Source organism: Natrix helvetica (assembly GCF_964273705.1).
Source record: "Natrix helvetica genome assembly, chromosome: 2".
In the NCBI taxonomy this organism is placed as follows: domain Eukaryota; kingdom Metazoa; phylum Chordata; class Lepidosauria; order Squamata; family Natricidae; genus Natrix; species Natrix helvetica.
In genome coordinates, this window is record NC_138552.1 from 276,692,265 (window position 1) to 276,711,925 (window position 19,661).

Genomic DNA, 19,661 nt, shown 5'->3' on the forward strand with positions numbered 1-19,661 from the left:
GACTGCGGGGCAACGCAGCCAATCAGAGGTGGCAGAAGATACCAACTAGAACGACGCCTGCAGCAAAAAGGGGGAAAGTGAAAGAAGGGAATTGGAATAACCCGACTCATTTGCGGGATGTTGGGGGAGAGAGAGGAATAAGTAGTAGTCTCTGTTCCCCAATGGGCTGTACCACCATGGCTATTAAAGAGGAGGGGGAGGACGACAGGCTAGGAAGGAATGTCCCATCGAAACCTAAATAATAAATAATCTGCTTTCAGGCAAAATGAATTTAATTTATTTATATCATGTCTTTCATCCAAGGAATTTAACGTAATAAACAAGTTTCTGTCCGCAGAATATTGATCCTCGCAACAACTACGGAATCGCTTAGGTCACTGCTCAGTCGCAGAGCCTTGACATGTGTGGACTTCAAATCCCAGAATTCCCTAGCAGCAGGCTCACCTTGTTACCTCCCTCCACATCTTTTAACCATAATTTATAATTTTATTGCTATACATATAGTTTTATCGGTTTTAACTTTTGTAAGCCGCCCAGAGTTGCAATTTTTAAAAATAAATAATAGTAATGCCTAGTGCTTAGGAGAGAAGTGGGGATGATAACCTTTTCCAGATTTTGCAGGGAAATTCGTAGGATTCCTATCCAGAAACTTCAGTTACAAAATCCACGATTTTATTATGTAAGGAACTTAAGGTTCAAGGTGAAAGTTGTTTTTTAAAGCTATTTATTGATACAATTTATATGACTTCACCTGGTAACTCTGGGCATATAACCACAGCAACACCACCATAAAAATATAAGACATTTAGATATGAGATTGTATTTTTTTTTCTTTTCATCCAATTTCAGGCAAATGTATTGGTTTCTGAATCAGTGCCTGGACCCATAAATAAGAAAGATAAAGATTAAGAAATAAAGATGGTGAATTATGATACGAGTATCTCCCCAGGGCAGAGTTCAATCACAAGTTGCCTGAAGTTCCTAGTGTGATTACAGCTCTTTGATTCTTGCCGAACTTTCCAACATTTCTTTATTTAATATAGAGTTTATTAACTGTAATTATGAAATGAAAACACAGGAACAAAGTGGAGAAGTAAGAAAAAAAGAGAAGTACAAAGAAAATGGAAAAAAGTAATGACTTTCAACTTTTTTCAATAAAGTGCAAAAGAATTACAACCTCAATCTTCTCCTTTACATTTTGCAATATTTCAAGCTATTTCTATAATAACAAAACCAGTCTAATAATCAAAATCTAAAACCAAAGTTTCATTTTCATGAGTTTTGAGGGAAAAGTCCAGAAGCAGTTTCCAAATAGAAACAAAGATTATTCTCTTTGATTAAAGCTGTTTCACCATCTCTGTTGGACCATCCACTGTTCCAAAATTAGTGTTTCTTTCCATCTTTGTACATATACCAGTGGTGGGATACAACCGGTACACCCCGGTACGGGCATACCAGTGCCTGCTGGGAGCACCAGGTAGCGTTCCGGTACGGTGCTCCGGAGGGCCCACCCGCCCGCCCGCTCTCCTTACCATTATTTGACCCGATCAGGGCATTTGCACATGCGCACAAAGCTCCACCAAGCAGCTGGAACGTCGCAGGCTGTGGGTACGCATGCACATGCTGCGCGTGTGCACATGGTGGGCACCCCGCCACGTTGCACTGTACCAGTTGCAACGGGATCTGGAACTCAGTACTGACATATACCGTAATATTCTCAACATGTATTCTCAATATGTCAGCGCATATGATAACAAAGCCCTAAATTTTCTGTCAAATTTTTGGCCTCGCAAATCTAAAAGAAAAACTTTTGGTTTCAATTTTATATTTATTTTAAAAATCTTCTGATTAAAGTAAATGTCTGATCCCAGTATTTCTTTACTTTATCATAAGTCCACCAGGGATAATATATATTTAAAAAAATACCCTTGGAATTGCAGCTGCATTTCCAACATACATCTAAAACTCCTTTATATATTTTTGACAATGCCTGTGAGACATATTATAATTTTTTTTCTTTCAAATTATTTTTCAGTGCAAATTTTAATCAATTAGTCCACATATTAAAACTTTCCAACATTCCAAAACGCTCTGGTTTTGCACACCAATCAATTATATCTGCTTATTTTGATTGTTTTGCATTTTTTACCTCTAAATGGCTAAGAGTTGTGGACCGATGGTTGACAGTAACTTACTGAGAGTTACAAGAGTAATTTACTCTTGTAATTTACTCTTGCCATAATCAGGATATTAGACCTATTGATTACACCCACAGTGGGCAAAAGGTTTTCAAAGATGAGAGATTTTAACACTACTGTGTTTCCCCAAAGACAGGGTCTTATTCTCTTCTGGCCCCTGAAATAAACACTTGGCCTTATTTTAAGGGAGGTCTTATTATTTTTGAGGTGCAAGAGGCCCCTTAATCTCTGTCCATGGCCCGCAGATCAGCTGACCCAAAGAGGGCTGGAAGTTCTGTTTCTGGCACACTCTTGCCAGCCCTAGCATGGCTGGGCCGGCCACTTTTTTTTGCGGCTGCCACTAAGAGAAGGGGCATGGTAGCTAGGGTTTGTGGGAGCAGCCTCCGCAAGGCCATTCCTCGTGGATCGCAGGGGTGCATGGGGCATGTTCCTCCTCTTTCTCCCCCCAGGAAATGGCAGGAACCAGCTACACATGCATTTAAATATTTTAGGGGAGGGCTTATTTTCGGGGGAGGACTTATTTTAGCGCATGCGCTCAAAAGTCTGATTGGGCTTATTATCCGGGGAGATCTTATTTTTTTGGGAAACAAGGTAGTAAAGGTGGCCCTCAATTTAAGATCATAACTGAGCCCAGAATTATAATTGTAAGTTATTGCGGTTGTACGTTTAAGCATCATCTGACTAGACCTGGTTTTTCATCATTTTTTGTGGTGGTCATTAATTGAGCTGTGCAGTCAATAAGAAAAATCAATTTTCTCCAATGAGCATTTTATGCTGGAAACGGAAAGTAAGTGCCAAAAACAGGCAAAAATCACAGTCATGTGACCGCAAGATGCTACAAACAGCTATAAAGGTCAGCCAGTTACCAAACGCCCAACATAGGGTCTGTCTACCCTAGACGAGTTCAAATCACCAGGACCGGATGGATTACACCCCAGGGTTCTGAAGGAAACCATTAATTAAAGAGATCCCTCCTCTGCTGCTGCCATCAGCACTCATCTTATTCCCTCTTAGGAGAGGCCATAATTGATTTCCAGGATTCCCAACATGCCTCTTACTGGGGAGATCAGAGTTTAAGAAATGCTTTTATTTTTCAAACCCAAACAAATCCCTTGACTCAGGGATCAATTTTAAGCTTACATATTTTGTACAGTCCCAGATTCGATGGATTCTAGAAACGAATCAAATTCCATCAACCTGAAATCTACCCATCCCTGCCAAAAAGAATCTAATGTTCTTGCTACACCTACTTCCCAGAAATAAACTTTTTTTTTTAATCCATTAGATTTATTTCCTCAAAAGCAAAGGGGTTGGCTGCTGCCTGTCTAAAAAGGTGCAATCAGGAGTGCTCCAGGAATTACAGAACAGCCTAAATGTTCAAGTTTGAAAAGAAAACATGTTTCAACAAAGAAAAAATGCCAGTTGGGAGAAAAACAAATCTAACCTGGGGCGTAGCTATCCTCTCTTTTGTCAGCAGACTATTCTGGATCAGCAGTCCAAGAGACAGTGAAAGTTGGTGCTAAGACAGGATCATCCACCGGAGAAGGTAAAATTGTAAGTACAATTTTATTCGAAATTAAATGGTAAACAGCTGATAGAGTCAAAATAGGATGGATTAATCTTGTCTAACAGGCAGAGCAACCAATCAGCAAAGTAAAAAACAGTAAAAATGTTTCCTCAAAATGCAGTGGGACCAGTTTTTCTTTTTCTGTGAGTGGAGTTTTCTTCTTCCTAGTCCTGAAACAAAGTCCTCAAAGCTATGACGACTTTCATTCTATGAGAACAAGAAGATTCTGCAATACAAAATGCTGATGTGTATCCCAACCTCCTAGAGTCGTTCCGGATCTTCTAGCCAATATGTTTTTTTATTTTCTGATGCTCAACATGCCATGACTACTGAACCCTTTCAAATGCTAGAAGCATTTCATTTATTGATGGGGGCACAATTACAATACTACACTGCTGTAGTCTTTTGATTATACTATTATATTATAAAGTTAAGGTTGCCCTAATTAGCTATTTGAGGGCATAATTAAATTCTTTTGTCCAAGATAAAATTATTCAGTTGGTTCATTCAGGGTGGTCAAGAAAGTACAAGATCAGGATTCTAAGTGACAACAGTTTGAGTCTTGGAATAAGACATGGCAGAAACCAGGTTTGAAGATATGAAGAAGTGCAAGTATAATGAATTGAAGCAATGTAAAGTATATTTAGTTAGATGACCTTTTCTTAGATTTCTTAATACACAAGTATTACTTCTTACTTTTTCAATGTAAATTCAGTTTAATGTAAATGTGCTGTTTAAAGGATATTATTAGTCTAGGAATTAAATACTGTTTAAGTTAGTTTAGGAATTAATTACTGTTTCTTTAATGAACTGCCTCTTGGGTAATGCAGCACTGCCTTCAGGGAAATGTAGTTTTATGTCATGTGGTCACACCTGTGTTTTTGATTGGCCACTGTACCTGCAGCACAAAGCCCGGGCATTGTGAATCACAGCCAATGAAGAACAGCGTGCTTTTCTTATCATGGGAGTAATTCAGGAGTGAAATCCACAGGTTCTGACAGGTTTTGGAGAACCAGTAGCGGAAATTTTGAGTAGTTCGGAGAACTGACAAATGCTACCACTGGCAAGCCCCAGGGAGGGGTGGGAATGGAGATTTTGCAGTATCCTTCCCCTGCCATGCCCACCAAGTCACGCCCACAGAACTGGTAGTAAAAAAATAATAATTTCACCACTGGAGTAATTCTACCATTTTTTCATATTATGTGAATGGGACAATTGAATTGATTATGATCAATTTGGAGGAATCTCTTCATTGACTACATTACTGATTTGAGAATGCCTGATAATAAATCTGATCTGCTTGAACCTTTGCGTAAAGTTTATCTGTCTGAGAAGAGAGATCTTATGCTTGGACCAGAACAGTAAATTTAATTCAAATGTTGAATAGTTCAAAATTTGAACAAGTGTTTATGCAGAACCAAAGAGCCACTTCTGAAGTTCAACCCTTCCAAGACGGAGTGGCTGTGGCTTCCGGCCCCCCGGTTCAACCAGGTGCTTCCATCTCTGGCCATTGGGGGCGTGCAACTAGCCCCCATGGAACAGGTGCGCAATTTGGGCGTCCTCCTAGATGCCCGGCTGTCCATGGATGACCATGTAACAGCCGTGGCAAGGGGGGCGTTCCATCAGGTCCGCCTGATGCGCCAATTGCGCCCCTTATTGGACCGGGATGCCCTACGCACAGTCACCCATGCGCTAGTGACGTCTCGCCTGGACTACTGCAATGCTCTCTACATGGGGCTTCCCTTGAGATGCACTCGGAGACTACAGTTGGTCCAGAACGCGGCCGCGCGGGTGATTATGGGGAGGACTAGATACTCCCCTGTAACACCTCTCCTGCGCGAGCTGCACTGGCTTCCTGTGGTCTACCGAGTGCGTTTCAAGGTTTTGATTATGATCTTTAAAGCGCTTCATGGCTCAGGACCTAGTTACATGCAGGATCGCATCCTGCCCCACACATCCCTACGACCAATTCGCTCACACAGAGAGGGACTTCTCCGGGTGCCGTCCTCCAAACAGTGTCAGGGGGCGACACCCAGGAGCAGAGCCTTCTCTGTGATGGGCCCAGCCCTGTGGAATGACCTCCCCCGTGACATCAGGATTATTTCCGATCTCCGCTCCTTCCGTGCACAGTTGAAGACCCACCTTTTTCAACTATCTGGCCTGGCTCAACCGTAATTTTTTCGTTTTTCCCGACTGTCTTTTAAATTTTAAATTTTTATTGTATATTGGGTTTTATTATTGGGGTATGTAAATGGTTTTAATTGTCTAAATGTTGTAATTTATTACCTCCTCCGTACATGTATGTCTTTGTATATATGTATGTTTATGTGTTTGTACACATGTGTTATGTTTTATATGTTTCTAGTGTACGCCGCCCCGAGTCCTGCTTGGAAAGGGAGCGGCTAATAAATTCAATATTATTATTATTAAGACTTGTATGTGATATGTGTGTTAATATTCAAATAATTTAACGTATTGTGTGAACTTCAGTAAAGCTTAGTATGAAATGTAATTCCTTCCTGTGACTTTTCCTGCAAATTTATGGAACTCTAAATGATAACTCTCTGGAAATAAGTAGGTAATCAGTGTTTTCTTAATACTTTAGGTCCAACCAAAGAAAATGGCTTCAAACGGAATATCTATGCAGATTCTGTTCTTTATCTCCATCTCTGTTATTAATATTGCTTGGTCTCAAAACCCACAAGCCTTTCAAAGGAAACATATGACATTTCTGGATAACATAGATCATAACAGATGCAACAGTGAGATGCAAAACAGAAGGATTGCTTTGACTAGGAGTGGATGCAAACGGCTCAACACTTTCATCCATGCCCCTGAGAAGCTTATTAACCAAGCCTGTGTGGCAGGGAAACCATACGTGATCCAAAATTTGGAATATAAAAAGAGTAGCATGAAATTTCGTGTGACAAGTTGCAGACTTTCTCAGGAATATGGAAAAGATTGCAAGTACAAGGCAGAAGAGAGCAGATGGAAATACATTGTGATTTCGTGCAACCAAAATAACCGACCAGTCCATCTGGCAGGGATACTCACCTGGTAAAGCAAGAAGATGAATGCATTTGTTTCTCAAGTAGTCGCTTTATTTTATGAGTACAGTAATGTGGTTTTTTTCAGTGGATTCTAGGGAGAAAAGCTTATTCTGTTGCGCCAATATCTTTTTTTAAACCCTCTGATTTAGTTTTGGTGCCCTGAAAGAAAACTAAGTTGAGGTTTTTTTTCCTGAAATTCTACATATCAAAATATGGGGCCAGGGCCTATTTTTGCTGTCCTTTAGAAGTGCATCTCCATCCCTTATAAACAGCTGGAGTGTAAAATTGTCCTTCAATACTCTGAAGGAGAACCTAAGAAATATAAATCAACTGCATGGATGATTTTCTTTTCTAGTAATTACAAGACATTTGGGGAAATGAAATGGCTTCCCAGATAGTCTCTCAGTTTGTACTGGTTTTTCCCCCTGTCTGAAACTAATTGTTGTGCAAGGGCAGAATCCAACTAGATATTTCTAATTACCCACCAAGTCAACCCACAATTTCTACACTCAGTCCCAAGTGCTGCACAATGGAGTGAGCTCCCATCTTTGCCCAGCTGGCCACCTAACATTTTGACAGCACACAAATAAGAGTAAATAAATAGGTACCACTTTGGTAGGAAGGTAACAGTGTTCTGTGCACCTCGGTGTATAATGCTGGCCACATGACCATGGAAATATCTTCGGACAACGCTGGCTCCCTCCCTAAGAAACGGAATAAGCACGGCCTAAAGTCTTCTGTTGTGAATGCTTTTCCTACTGTTGAAAGAAATGTCCTTCTGGGTTCGGCTCCAAGTGGGGAAAAAGACATTGGAGACGTGGAGGCTGCTTGGAAAGATGGTTTAATGGTGGACAGGACCACATGGCTTGAGCTCCTGAACAGAAAAGGTGATCACATTCTTCAAGATGTTGGGTGCAGAAGAAGAGAAGGGCTGAGAAGGGGCTTGCTGGGCTTTTTATAATCTGTTCAGTCCCACCTCTCTGTTTCCTGTTCCTGTGTAAGCAATGTATTCTGATTGGTTGTCAGACTCCCATGGGACCATGCAGGGGCAACTCTCTAGGCTGTGCTTTGAATCCAGGTTTGCTTGAGTTCTTAGATGCCATGTGGTGAGTTGGTGAAGGCTAGTCATGCCTTAATCCCACCCCCCTGGAGCTGAAGGGGAGAACTCTTTATTATGTAAAGGGACTGACTTGGACATCTTAAAGGCCCATTGACAAAGGGGGTGGGCAGGTAGTTGCAGGGAGCTAACTGTCTTTAAAACATGTTTCTTCCTTTTCACATTCAGGGAAATGTAATATTCTGCCTTTTCAATATTTCCTAGGATATTTCATTTTTCCGGGAGAGGGCCGGGTGATAACTTCCTACACTACTTTGCAATATTTAGTCTAGCAAAGCTATTGTTGCTGTTTTCATATCATGTAGACAATTGTTAAAACATAGTTTGTAAGTATAAATGTTGTATACCTTAGCAATTTAAATGTTCACAGGTCATTCTCTAAATAATTTTTATGTCTATTTCTGTTCTTGAGCATTTTTAAAAAATTAACATTTCCAACATATTTGACACAGTTCAAGAGATTGAATAGCCATAGTTGATGCCACTTCTGGAGAAATAGAATATATCTTTATATCCGATGGCTCTTAGAAAAGCTGAAAATCACTGGAAAGGTTTGGCTATGCTTAGATGTATATGCAGCTACAACCTGCCAGCCCTATACACAATCAATAAATTGTTTTAAGCAACAGCCCAAGTTTTGAGATATATTTTGTTAAGGTGACCAACTTTTTTACAATGAAAAGGAGGACAAATAAATTGGAAAAAAAATATCGTAAATAAAAGAAATATTTTATTCACTGCAACAATAATACACTAAAATATGATATATGCATAATAAAACATTTGTAACATTTTATATTGTAATTATGCTTACATGCCTGTTAATTATTATTTAAATGAGTACTTTTCCATTGAATTAATATTTTTTGTCAATGTATCATCTTCTAACAATATATTGGAAATATCTGAACAAGAAATATCCTTCATATTGAATTTTACAACAAGTGCTGCAGCTAGAGTATCAACATTCAATCTCGATTTCTCATTTGTCCCAAAATCAGTGGCAATTGAAAAAACTCTTTCAACTGCTGCATTAGTTCCAGGGCAGCACAACGTAAATTGAACAAGTATAAATAAATTTTCACATGGAATATGTTCATTTTTGAAATGGCTGAAAATATCCACCCATCTTTTATCGATTTCAACGTGTTGATTTTCCCATTGTATTAATTTTAAAGAATTTAAATATACATTCAGTCTTCTAATTTCTTCAAAGAGACAATTGTCGTCTATTTTAATGTCTGGCATTTCTTTAGATAAAAACTCAATACAAGATTCAATATCTGTCCAATATACTTGCAATGAAGTCAAAAAACACCATTGAAAACTGTTTTCCCGTGATGTTTCACCCTCAATGGATTCTAAATTTAAAATTTTTACTTGAATCCCCCTGGTAACATTAAAATATCTTACTAGTATTGGATACAATTTGGTTTCATTATGATTTGATGCATCAGATAAAACCGTTACAAATGCTGCAATTTTCAAGTCTGCTGTAAGTATTTTATCACAGTAATTTTTAAATACTGATTTAATAATAGCCTCGCATTTTGTCCTGGCACATGAAAATTTAGCATTGTGAAACTTTTTCAATAATTTAGTTGTACAATCCATACTACAATTAAAACTTTGATTGTGAATTATGGTATGAAATGCAAATGTTCCCTCCATTGCAACTAACTGTTTTTCATATTCAGAATAATTTAAAGTTTAAATAAAATTAATTATTACAACTGAAACTTTAATAACATTAGCGAATAAACTTTACTAAAATTTAAATTTAAATTATTTTACACTTCTGTTGAAAACAGGGTTGTATAAACTTGTAAATAAAATTATACATATTTGGAAAATATTAAATAGATAATGAATTAATAAAATGTGAAATGTACTTACCTCTGTATAATTGAATATTCACTGAGAAAGAAATAATTACCGTAAGTCATTCAATTGCCGACGTGCCGTGAGTTTACTGCATGCTTATGTGCCATGTCATGTTTTGGTAAGAAGTAAACAAAGCCACTTGTGTGCGGCACTCTCTCTCAAGGTCTCCCGTGCGGAGCGCATGGGTCTCATAATCGTGTCTTATACCGCACTATACCGAGCCTTGACAAATTGTCATGTCAAATACAAATATGTCACATAACGCGCAACAGATTAGTCTTCAAATATCGAAAAGGAGGACATGTAGGAGGACACTTTTCGAGGGAGGACAGAACTTACAAAAGAAGGACTGTCCTTCCTAAAGGAGGACGATTGGTCACCTTAATTTTGTTCATGTATAACATTAAATCATGACATTTAATTACCATATTTTTCGGAGTATAAGATGCACCTTTTTTCTTCAAAAAATAGGCTGAAAATCTGGGTGTGTCGTATACACTGAATACAGCATTTTTAGCCTCCTGAAACCCTGCCTCCTTCACCAAAATGGCCCTGCATAGCCTTTAGGAGGCTTATAGAATGCTCCTGGGGGCTGGGGAGGGCAAAAATGGGAAAAACAAGCTAATCCTTCTTTTATTATGTAAAGTACACTAGTTCAGGCTTTAATGGCTCATTGGCAGAGGGGGGTGGGCAGAAGCTGCAGGGAGCTACTTTGTTTTTAAAACATGTTTCCCCCTTTTCACATCCAGGGAAATATAATATTCTGTCTTTTCAATATTTCCTAGGATATTTCATTTTTCTAGGAGGGGGGTGGAGTGCTAACTTCCTACAGAACTATAATACAGGTACTCCTTGACTTATGACTCCAATAGAGCCCAATATTTCTGTTCTTAAGTGAGACATTCGTTATGTGAGGTTTGCCCCATTTTACGATGTTTCTTGCCACAGTTAAGTGAATCTGGCTTCTCCATTGACTTTGTTGTCAAAAGGTTGCAAAAGATGATCACATGACCTTGGGACACAGCAATGGTCATAAGTATGAACTGGTGGCCAAGCATCTGAATTTTGATCTGTGTTGGAACTGTGAAAAATGGTCCTAAGTCACTTTTTTCAGTGCCGTTGCAACTTTGAACAGTCACTAATAGACAATACAATAGCAGAGTTGGAAGGGACCTTGGAGGTCTTCTAGTCCAATGCCCTGCCTAGGCAGGAAACCCAATACCATTTCAGACAGATGGCTATCCAACATCTTCTTAAAAACTTTCAGTGTTGGGGCATTCACAACTTCTGGAGGCAAGCTGTTCCACTGGTTAATTGTTCTAACTGTCAGGAAATTTCTCCTCAGTTCTAAGTTGCTTCTCTCCTTGATTAGTTTCCACCCATTGCTTCTTGTTCTACCCTCAGGTGCCTTGGAGAATAGCTTGACTCCCTCTTTTTTGTGTCAAAATGGACTGTTGTAAGTCGAGGTCTCCCTACGGAACCCCGCTCACATGTTGAAGGCAGCACAAATAGGCAGGACCACTGCAGCCGCCCTATCAGTGGTTCGGAGCCTTAGATGGCTCCGCCTCTTTTCTGCAGCTGTTGTTATTTGAAGGCACATTTCAGGGCTGGGGTAATCCATGTTATTCGGTTACCACGGCAACGGAGAACGGCTTTGCTTTTCCGGACAGGAGGTGTGTGGGGGAGAATACACTCTCATCCGCCCAAGAGTTCGTTCAGCAGGAAGGCGGGACTTCCCGTCTGTCAGAGTTCTTAGCTCTATTAATCGTGACCTAACCCGGAAGCAGAATTTGGGGAAGCATGGTAACCCGGGCGATCTGAAAGTCGGTTGTGGAGAGTGAAGGCGGGAAAGCATGGAAAAGTTTCCCGTGGCAACTTGCCTCACGATTTTGCTTTCGTTGCTGGTCTCCGGGCCGGGCCTGCTGCAGCGGAGCAGGAGTAATGGCATGCCCGGTGACTCTCTGTCCGCGTTTTTGCTGCGGCCGGCGGCAGTGCGGGATGGACAGGGTGAGCTCGAAGGATGAGCTCTCTTTTTCCTTCCTTCCTTCCCACCCATCTACCTACCTACCTACCCATGGAGTCTTTTCAGAAACCGAGGGGGAGGATGATAAAAGCCAAGAGAGATGGAAATGGATCTTCCATGGGAAGGAGCAGGCTACCATAACAGTTACGATAAAGACGACTTGAAAGCTCTGTTCTTCATGCTTCATGAAGGACATCTGGCAGGTCTTTGTTGGAAAGAACTTTAAGAGGTCCTGGGGCAGTTACATGAGTCATTCTATTGTTTTTCAGCATTTATTTAATTTCAGCATTTAAACTGCCCAGTTACCTCGAGGGAACATGGGCAGCCTATTAATTAATTTATTTATAAATTTATATTATTATTATTATTATTATTATTATTATTATTATTATTATTATTATTATTATTATTATTATTATTAACAACAATAATAAATATTTCCTAGCTTTTGGCAAATCTAAGCAAATTCTCCTAGCAAAGACTGATTTCTTCAAGGCTGCCATAGAAGACAATTCTATTAAGCTCTGCTAGACCATCCTCTTAATTTCCACAGTCTTTTCTGGCTTCTTCCTGGGAGTGAATACAATTCATCTAGGCAGCTAGCCCCCTTCCTGAGGAATCTTACATAGCAGACGTCTTCCTTTTGTTACATTTTGAGTTTAGGCTTCTTGATGATTGGCAAAGCAGGAGCGAATGAAAGGTAGGTCTGGATTATTTGCAGGCAATCTGTAAAATGTTAGGCTCCTATATTTTGAAGAATGTGACAGAAAGCTGCTCCTGCCCCCCCCCAAAAGCATGCTATTAATATTTGCTTAGATTTGCCAAAAGCAGTATTGAAACCTCATTTTTAGATCCTTTAATATTTTCATAATGCCTGATTGAGGATGCCTAACTCAGGATCTCTTCTGTTCAGAAACATTCTACTTATGACAGCCTGCATTCAGCCATGCACACTATTCAAGTTTGGTTTTTTTTAGCTCTTATCTCCCCTATTTATGCATTGATTTTGCATTGATTTTGCATTGATTTTGAATCTTAAGGAGCTTACCAGATAAAGCTGAATGTTATTGATGGACGGAAACATTCTTCAGGTTATTTTTCCCAGTGATTTGTCATACATGCTGAAATGCAGGAGACAAACAATATTAAAGCACATTTACTGATTTTTGTTGCTTTTTTCTATTATATTTATAGATTACAACTGCATACATCTTTATGTGACACCCTAAATTGTTAAAAGTATAGGCAGTATATAAATTTGCTGAATAAATTGGAATGCTGTTGTAAGCAATAGGTGAACTACTGAATATACAATTTTAGGAAGAACTAGAGGTATCACAGAGTAAATACTGCCCCCCACCCCAAATCTATTCTATCTAGGCAATTCAAAAGACTATCATGGGTAATTTTGTCTAATATTAAAAATTCCAGAAGAAGAAAAAAAGTATGTTTCTTCAGACTGACCAAACTAATATGCCTGCATCTTCTCTCTCCAATCTTGCAAAACCAGGCATGTTCAGTCTGTTATAAAATGGCCAGATCACAAGCCTTGTAAGGTATACTTTAGAGCAGGGGTAGTCAACCTTTTTATACCTACCGCCCACTTTTGTATCTGTTAGTAGTAAAATTTTCTAACAGCCCACCGGTTCCACAGTAATGGTGATTTAAAAAGTAGGGAAGTAACTTTGGGGTTTGGGGGGGGGGCGGCTACCAGCTCTGCTTGTCTGTTACAGCTGGGTGGTGATGGTGGAGATGCATGAGCTATTCTGGGACGAGGCTCTTTTATTTGAGGTCGCACTATAGCGCCATTTAGTTTCACTTACGTAACGTGAACTAAACTTAGGCATGGACGATACAAATAGTATATTTTCAGAAATTTAAATTTTCACAGGGAATTTTATGAAAACCTAATGAAAATCTTTTTAAATAATGCTATGAATTTTTTTTAAAAAGTCAATTAAATTTTAGAAAAGGAAAGTGCTTCAGTATCAGACAAAAGCCCTACCGTCTACTATGAAAGCTGGAACACCCACTAGTGGGTGGTAGGGCCCAGGTTGACTACCACTGCTTTAGAGGTACTGCCAGCTAAGAAGACCCTATGTAATGGGCCTTTTCTGTGGTGGCACCTACATTGTGGAATCTTCTCCCACCTGAGGTGAGTTTGGTCTCACTTATGAGCTGCTGAGAATCCCTTAAGATCTGGTAATGTCAGAAAGCCTAGGGGCCCCAGGAGCTGAGTGAACTCTATTATTAGAGTTCTATTATTAACATCCCTCCATCTGTTATTTCTTGTTTGATTTATTTTTAGAGTTTTAAAAATGTTTTTATAATTAACTGGTAAGTAGTTTTTAGTATTTATAAACTGTTTTAGCTTGTTGTTCGCTGCCCAAAGTAGTTTTTGGTGAAATAGGTGACTATGTAAATTAGATTTAAAAATACTTCACTTAAGTGTCTTACTAAGCCCAACACTTCTGGACTTTTGACTTAATGCAGCTCTCCACCCTGCTTTAACCCTATTCCAGCCTTTCAACTCAGCTTGTCTTTGGAGTTGGCACCATTCTCCCAAAATTATGAATATATTTGGAATGATTTCATTGTGTCAGATTCTTGTCTGTCATTTATTTCCCAACTTGGCTCTTTTTGCACAGTTTATAGGTTGGTGACCTACATCTTCGTTTATGAGGATGTGATCTCCTTGGTATGCAGTGCTGTTATCATCTGGTACTTTGCCGGCAGCTTTGAGACGATGGTGGGGACTGTGAAGCACTCCTTCCTCACTCTGGCATTTGCAGTTTCCTTAGCTTTACTCTACCTTGTACTCAGGACTATGGCATCCAGCCTGTCGAAGATGATGGATGCTGAAGGATTCACTCCTGTGGCTTTTGCCATGCTGGCTGCATCAATTGCTCGCTCTCGGATGAGGAAAACAGTGCTCCTTGGAGTGAACTTCCACATGACATTTGTGCCCTGGTTGCTGCTTTGCATGGCCTGGATTATCCCAAGTTCTTCTTTCCTAGCAAACCTCTGTGGCCTCTTAATTGGGAACATATGTATCTTTTTATAATGAACTTCATAACCTACCCCTTTAACTTATCAAGTTGCATCTTCCATATCTAAAGAATACTTGTAACACATTTTAGGCTAGATTAGCATTACAAATGGCACAGATACACTTGAAGTTTATTTTCTTTAATGATTTATTATATTAGCCCATCAACAATATTTACCATTTTGGGGTTTTCCATATAACAAGATCATTTTAACTATTGCTTGAATGGACTAAGTAGATTTCCCCCTACCCAAAATTGCAAAGATAGCAAATTACATTAAGAGCAAGGGGGAAGTCATCCACTTTGCATTCTTGAGTCCTTCCTTTCTTGTTAGTGCAGTTCAAAAATATGCAGGGAAGTGAAGAAAATATAATATTGGTGTTTTGTGCTTATTAGAACTCTCCCAGTTTCCATTGAGGTTTCTGAACACATCTGGGAAAAATATATTCAGAAGACCAGGCTTAAAAATGCTTTCTTTCACATCCTTTTTCTGGCTCTCCTTATCTGCTGAATTTTAGATGGTTATGGTTACTGTTTTGCTTTGGATTTCTCTGAATCAACAGCCTCTTGTTTAGATCGGAAGTTCCCTTTCCGGCTATTGAAAAGGATTCCTGGGATGAAATATGTCCCCGGATCCCTGGCAGAAAGAAGGGCTTCCCAGAATAGAAAGTAAGTCTGCTACCCACATCATAATGCTTGTTGTTTAATTTTCTGCTGATAACAGCATTTCTCAAAGTTTCCATACCTTCACAGAATTTAAAATTTAATGTCTTGGTTAATTGATGCACCTAAAAAATAATTCTGTTTTTAATCCTACATTTAAATCAGTATTATCTTTCATGCCAGCTTGTAAATAAGAGTTGTAGCCTCACTATTTAAAAGATGTATATTTGAGATAAAGATGCATTCTGTTGAATGTATTAATGTTAAATATTGGCAGTTTTAATCTTAACACATAGTTTTGACATATGCTTTCCCCTTAGATACAAAGCTTTTGTAAATTTGTGTTATGTGTCTTAAGAATTACAAAAAAAATAAGTTCTACTAAAAGTGTATAGGTCCAGACACACTACATAAAATTTCAGAAAGGTGGAAAAATGGTTTAACTCTATTGAACATTAATCGTCTTTAAGTAAAAGCATCACGGCTAATAGTAGCTCTGATTTTAGTTGTTCTGTAGCTAAGCTAGATACAGGCAGTCCTCAACTCAATCACAATTGAGCCCAAAATTTATGTTGCTAAGTGAGACATTTATTAAGTGAATTTTGCCTCATTTTATGACTCTCTTGCCACATGTATTAAGTGAATCATTGCAGTTGTTAAATTAGTAACAGGGTTGTTAAGTGAATCTGGTTTCTCCATTGACTTTGCTTGTCAGAAGGTTGCAAAAGGGGATCACATGACCCCGGGGACACTACAACCGCCATAAATGTGAGTCAGTTGTCAAGCATCCAAATATAAATCATATGATCATGGGGATGCTGCAGTGGTCATCAGTATGAAAACTGGTCAGAAGTCTTCTTTTTTTCAGTGCTGTTACAGCTTCGAATGGTCACTAAGTGAACTGTTGTAAGTCAAGGACTACCTGTAGTGGAAATGTTACCTATGCAAATTCAGGCTAGGAATGTTATTGACAAAATATGATTTGTGATCATCTTTAGTCAATAACATATGGGACTAGAAAAAATAGAGGTCAACTATAAGTCTTTTAGTTTAGGATGATTGCTTTATATAGCATAAGTGAAAATACACAACAGGAGTCTTACAAAGATTACAAGGATGTATTATTTTGAATAGCAAGCTTGATTTATGCCTGTGCCTTTATCATGAAGGCTTATTCCCTGCTGCTTCTTTCATGTCATTAATTTATTAATATCTGTTAATAAATATGATTAGGGGCAAAGAAGGAGGGTAAATCTTCAACTACAGGAATTAATTGGCACTTAAGTGGTTAGGTTGATTTTGATAGCTTTCTTCTGTGAAGAGCAGTTGATGCTTTCCTTTCTCCCTGGAGCATAAAGAAAGTAGATATGCTTTCCTCAGGTCTCCAGGTCCAGATGAGTATTCACTTCTCAATTTGTTCCCAGAATAGGAACATGTGAACTTTAACAAAGAGTAGCCTGGTTAATGTATCATTTGTTCTTTACAATATTAGAAAGGCTGAAATTTCTGAAATTAATCTCACAGGATTGTTGGTGGGAAAATAGGAGGTAGAATTATTAGATATGTTTGCCATCTTTAATTATTTATTAAAAGATGGGATAACAAATAAAAAGATATAATTCCCATGGGACCTGTGTAACTTCTGCCTTCCTTATAATAATTGGTTGAGTGTGTCATTTTGCATTTATGCATTTAATCTGTTAACACATCTCTCTCTGGTCTTTTTCAGGTTAAATCCAGTGCCAGGTTCTTATCCCACTCAGAACTATCACAGCCCCCCTCCTCCGTTGCTTGCCATGCGCATGCAGCATCCTAACGCACAAATTCCAGCACCTGGATCACCATGCTTTCAGAGTCCCACACCACATCACACTGCTGGTGCTATGGGAGAACTGTGCGTCCAGAACCATTCCCACTCACCAGCAGGACTGCCATCAGTTTCTCGTCTTGTTGGTGCTAATTCATGGGTGCCTGAAAAGGCAGGTGATTTGGGTGCCCACCAAGCGCCAGGGCTTCTGACTGTGGGAGCTGCCTCAAAATCAGAAGATGATTGTCAAGTTCATATAGGTTGAGTCTAGCAGGTAACTGCAAATGTTGGACTCTGCTATAGTGGTTTCCCTGAGAAGGGGGCCTCTTCCGACTGATACAAATTTTTGGAGATCCTGAGAAGGTTGGATCTAATTGAAGAAAGGGACCATTCTCTGTCTTGTAGCAACCTGGTGGGATCAAGTGACAACAATCTCTCAGCTGTTTAATTCTGAAATTTAATTTATGCATTAACTTTGGGTGATGATAGTGTGGCCGTCACAGCTTCAGGTTGTATCTCCAATTTTATAATAGGTGATGGGAATTTTCCATTGATTGAGGTACTGGACAGTTTAGGATTGGTTTTACATTGCTTCTGATAAAACTGTTATTTCCTTAATATTTGACTGGCGGGAAAGCTGTTTAGGATCTTTTTTTAAAATATATATATATTGGCCATGGATGATATATGCCTGTTCAATTGAGACACTTCTTGTTCATCTGAGCACCTTGGCTTAAACCTCTGATTATTTTATAAAATGGCTTGTTATTGATTTTCAAAATCTACGTTAGATAAATTTGGTATAGATCACATATGAGGAAGTGTATAGCCAGCTGGTTCTGGTAAGGACGATATTCATGAAAGTCATGCTCTACATACAGAAGATCCCAGTTTCAATCTATGATGTTTCTACTTCAAAAAAAAAAAAAAAAAGCTAAACAGCATGAAGCTATGAAAGGTTTCTTGTGAAACCATGAGAATTTTCTCCCAGTCACGGTCATGCATATTATTTTGTTTAACAGATCTGGCATCTTTGTACCATGTTCTCTTGGCTAGCATAACCTTGGCAAATGTATGATATTACTGGAAAGTGGGATAAGCTGCAACAGTGGTAAGAGAAAAATCTACTTTGAATAAAAGAATAATTTTGTGAGGAGTGTATCATTGTATTTGTATGGAAGTGAGACATATGCTGCAGAGAGGAATGAAGAAAATATTTATACTGTTTAAGGTTGATACTTGGAAGAGCTTATATTTTTCGCTGCATAGTGGTACCTCGGTACTCGTTAATTGGTTCCGGGAGGCATGATGAGGTGCGTACCAAAAATGATGAATTTTTCCCATAACAAATGATGTGAGTCAGAAGGCAGCCGACATCGACAGGTTCTAGCTTGTGCATTGAGTACCAAACAAACGATGATGAGTACCAGCACAAAATTTTCATGTAAAAATGCATTGAGTACCTAATTTGGTAAGTTTCAAAGCAGTTGAGTACCAAGGTACCACTGTACAAAGAAGCAATGTTGAATATGAAAGTTATAGGTGGATCCATTTGTCACTGTACATAAGAAAGTGGTCAAATTCATTAATTGCTAAAAGCTCAGGTACAGAAATCTTCTCAACCAACTGTTGGTACCTTCTTAGATAAGGATCAACATCGCTCAAGGAGGGTTGAACATAGTTCTCTTGTGTCGACGTAGAGGTTCTAAGCTGATTCCTCTTTAAACCCCACCCCCAAGTTCTGCCATCACTTCTCTTACAGAAGATGATTTAATAATTGTGTGCAGTGGAAGAACTGGCTATTATTACCCAAAAATGTCTGTTACTTTTGGTTTATTGAGGAACAGTTTCAATGACTTGGTTTGGATTTTGCATTTTCTCCAGTTTGCTTTTGGGAAGCAATAGCTAATTTTTGCTACTTTGAATTGCTAACATCACCTTTCAGGGATGAAGTCCCTCAGTGCAATCTTTAAAAGTTAATTCTCAGATGGGAAGTCCCAATTTGCCCAAAGTGTAATTTTCTGGGATTTTAGTTCAAAGGAACTGTCCTCCTCTTCATAATGGTGTGAGGCATCTAACAAATATTTGTAATTTAATTCTGAAATACATTTTTACCATTTCAAAATTGCACATCAGGTTTGCTCATTAAAAAAAAAAAATCTTGTAGCAATGCAGGCACTTGGCGTCCTTAGTGTCAGTACCCCATTTACGATGTATTATCCCTTTTACCAGCTGTTCTGCCCCTAGGAAGAACAAAGGTCCCTGTTTCTCAAACTACAGAGCCTAGTTTCTCTCTTCAAAG

General features: G+C 38.9%; 1 protein-coding gene and 1 long non-coding RNA gene across 3 annotated transcripts; both read left to right on the forward strand.

The window, feature by feature from the left end:
• Positions 1-3,652: 3,652 nt before the first annotated feature.
• LOC309387877 lies at positions 3,653-8,560 on the forward strand. The gene is made up of 2 exons (XR_014174677.1): positions 3,653-3,752; positions 6,371-8,560. It is a non-coding gene; the product is annotated as an uncharacterized lncRNA (long non-coding RNA).
• A 3,014-nt stretch (positions 8,561-11,574) lies between these two features.
• RHBDD2 (rhomboid domain containing 2) lies at positions 11,575-18,019 on the forward strand. 2 transcript variants are annotated; one of them, XM_081941209.1, is made up of 4 exons: positions 11,575-11,823; positions 14,488-14,889; positions 15,408-15,558; positions 17,282-18,019. In XM_081941209.1, the coding sequence occupies exons 1-4, from the start codon at positions 11,670-11,672 to the stop codon at positions 17,622-17,624; spliced, it is 1,050 nt and encodes a 349-aa protein (XP_081797335.1). In that variant the 5' UTR covers positions 11,575-11,669; the 3' UTR covers positions 17,625-18,019. The 2 variants fall into 2 exon arrangements, with proteins under 2 accessions (XP_081797335.1, XP_081797336.1); XM_081941210.1 differs by lacking the exon at positions 11,575-11,823 and adding an exon at positions 12,273-12,539.
• The last annotated feature ends 1,642 nt before the right edge of the window (positions 18,020-19,661 follow it).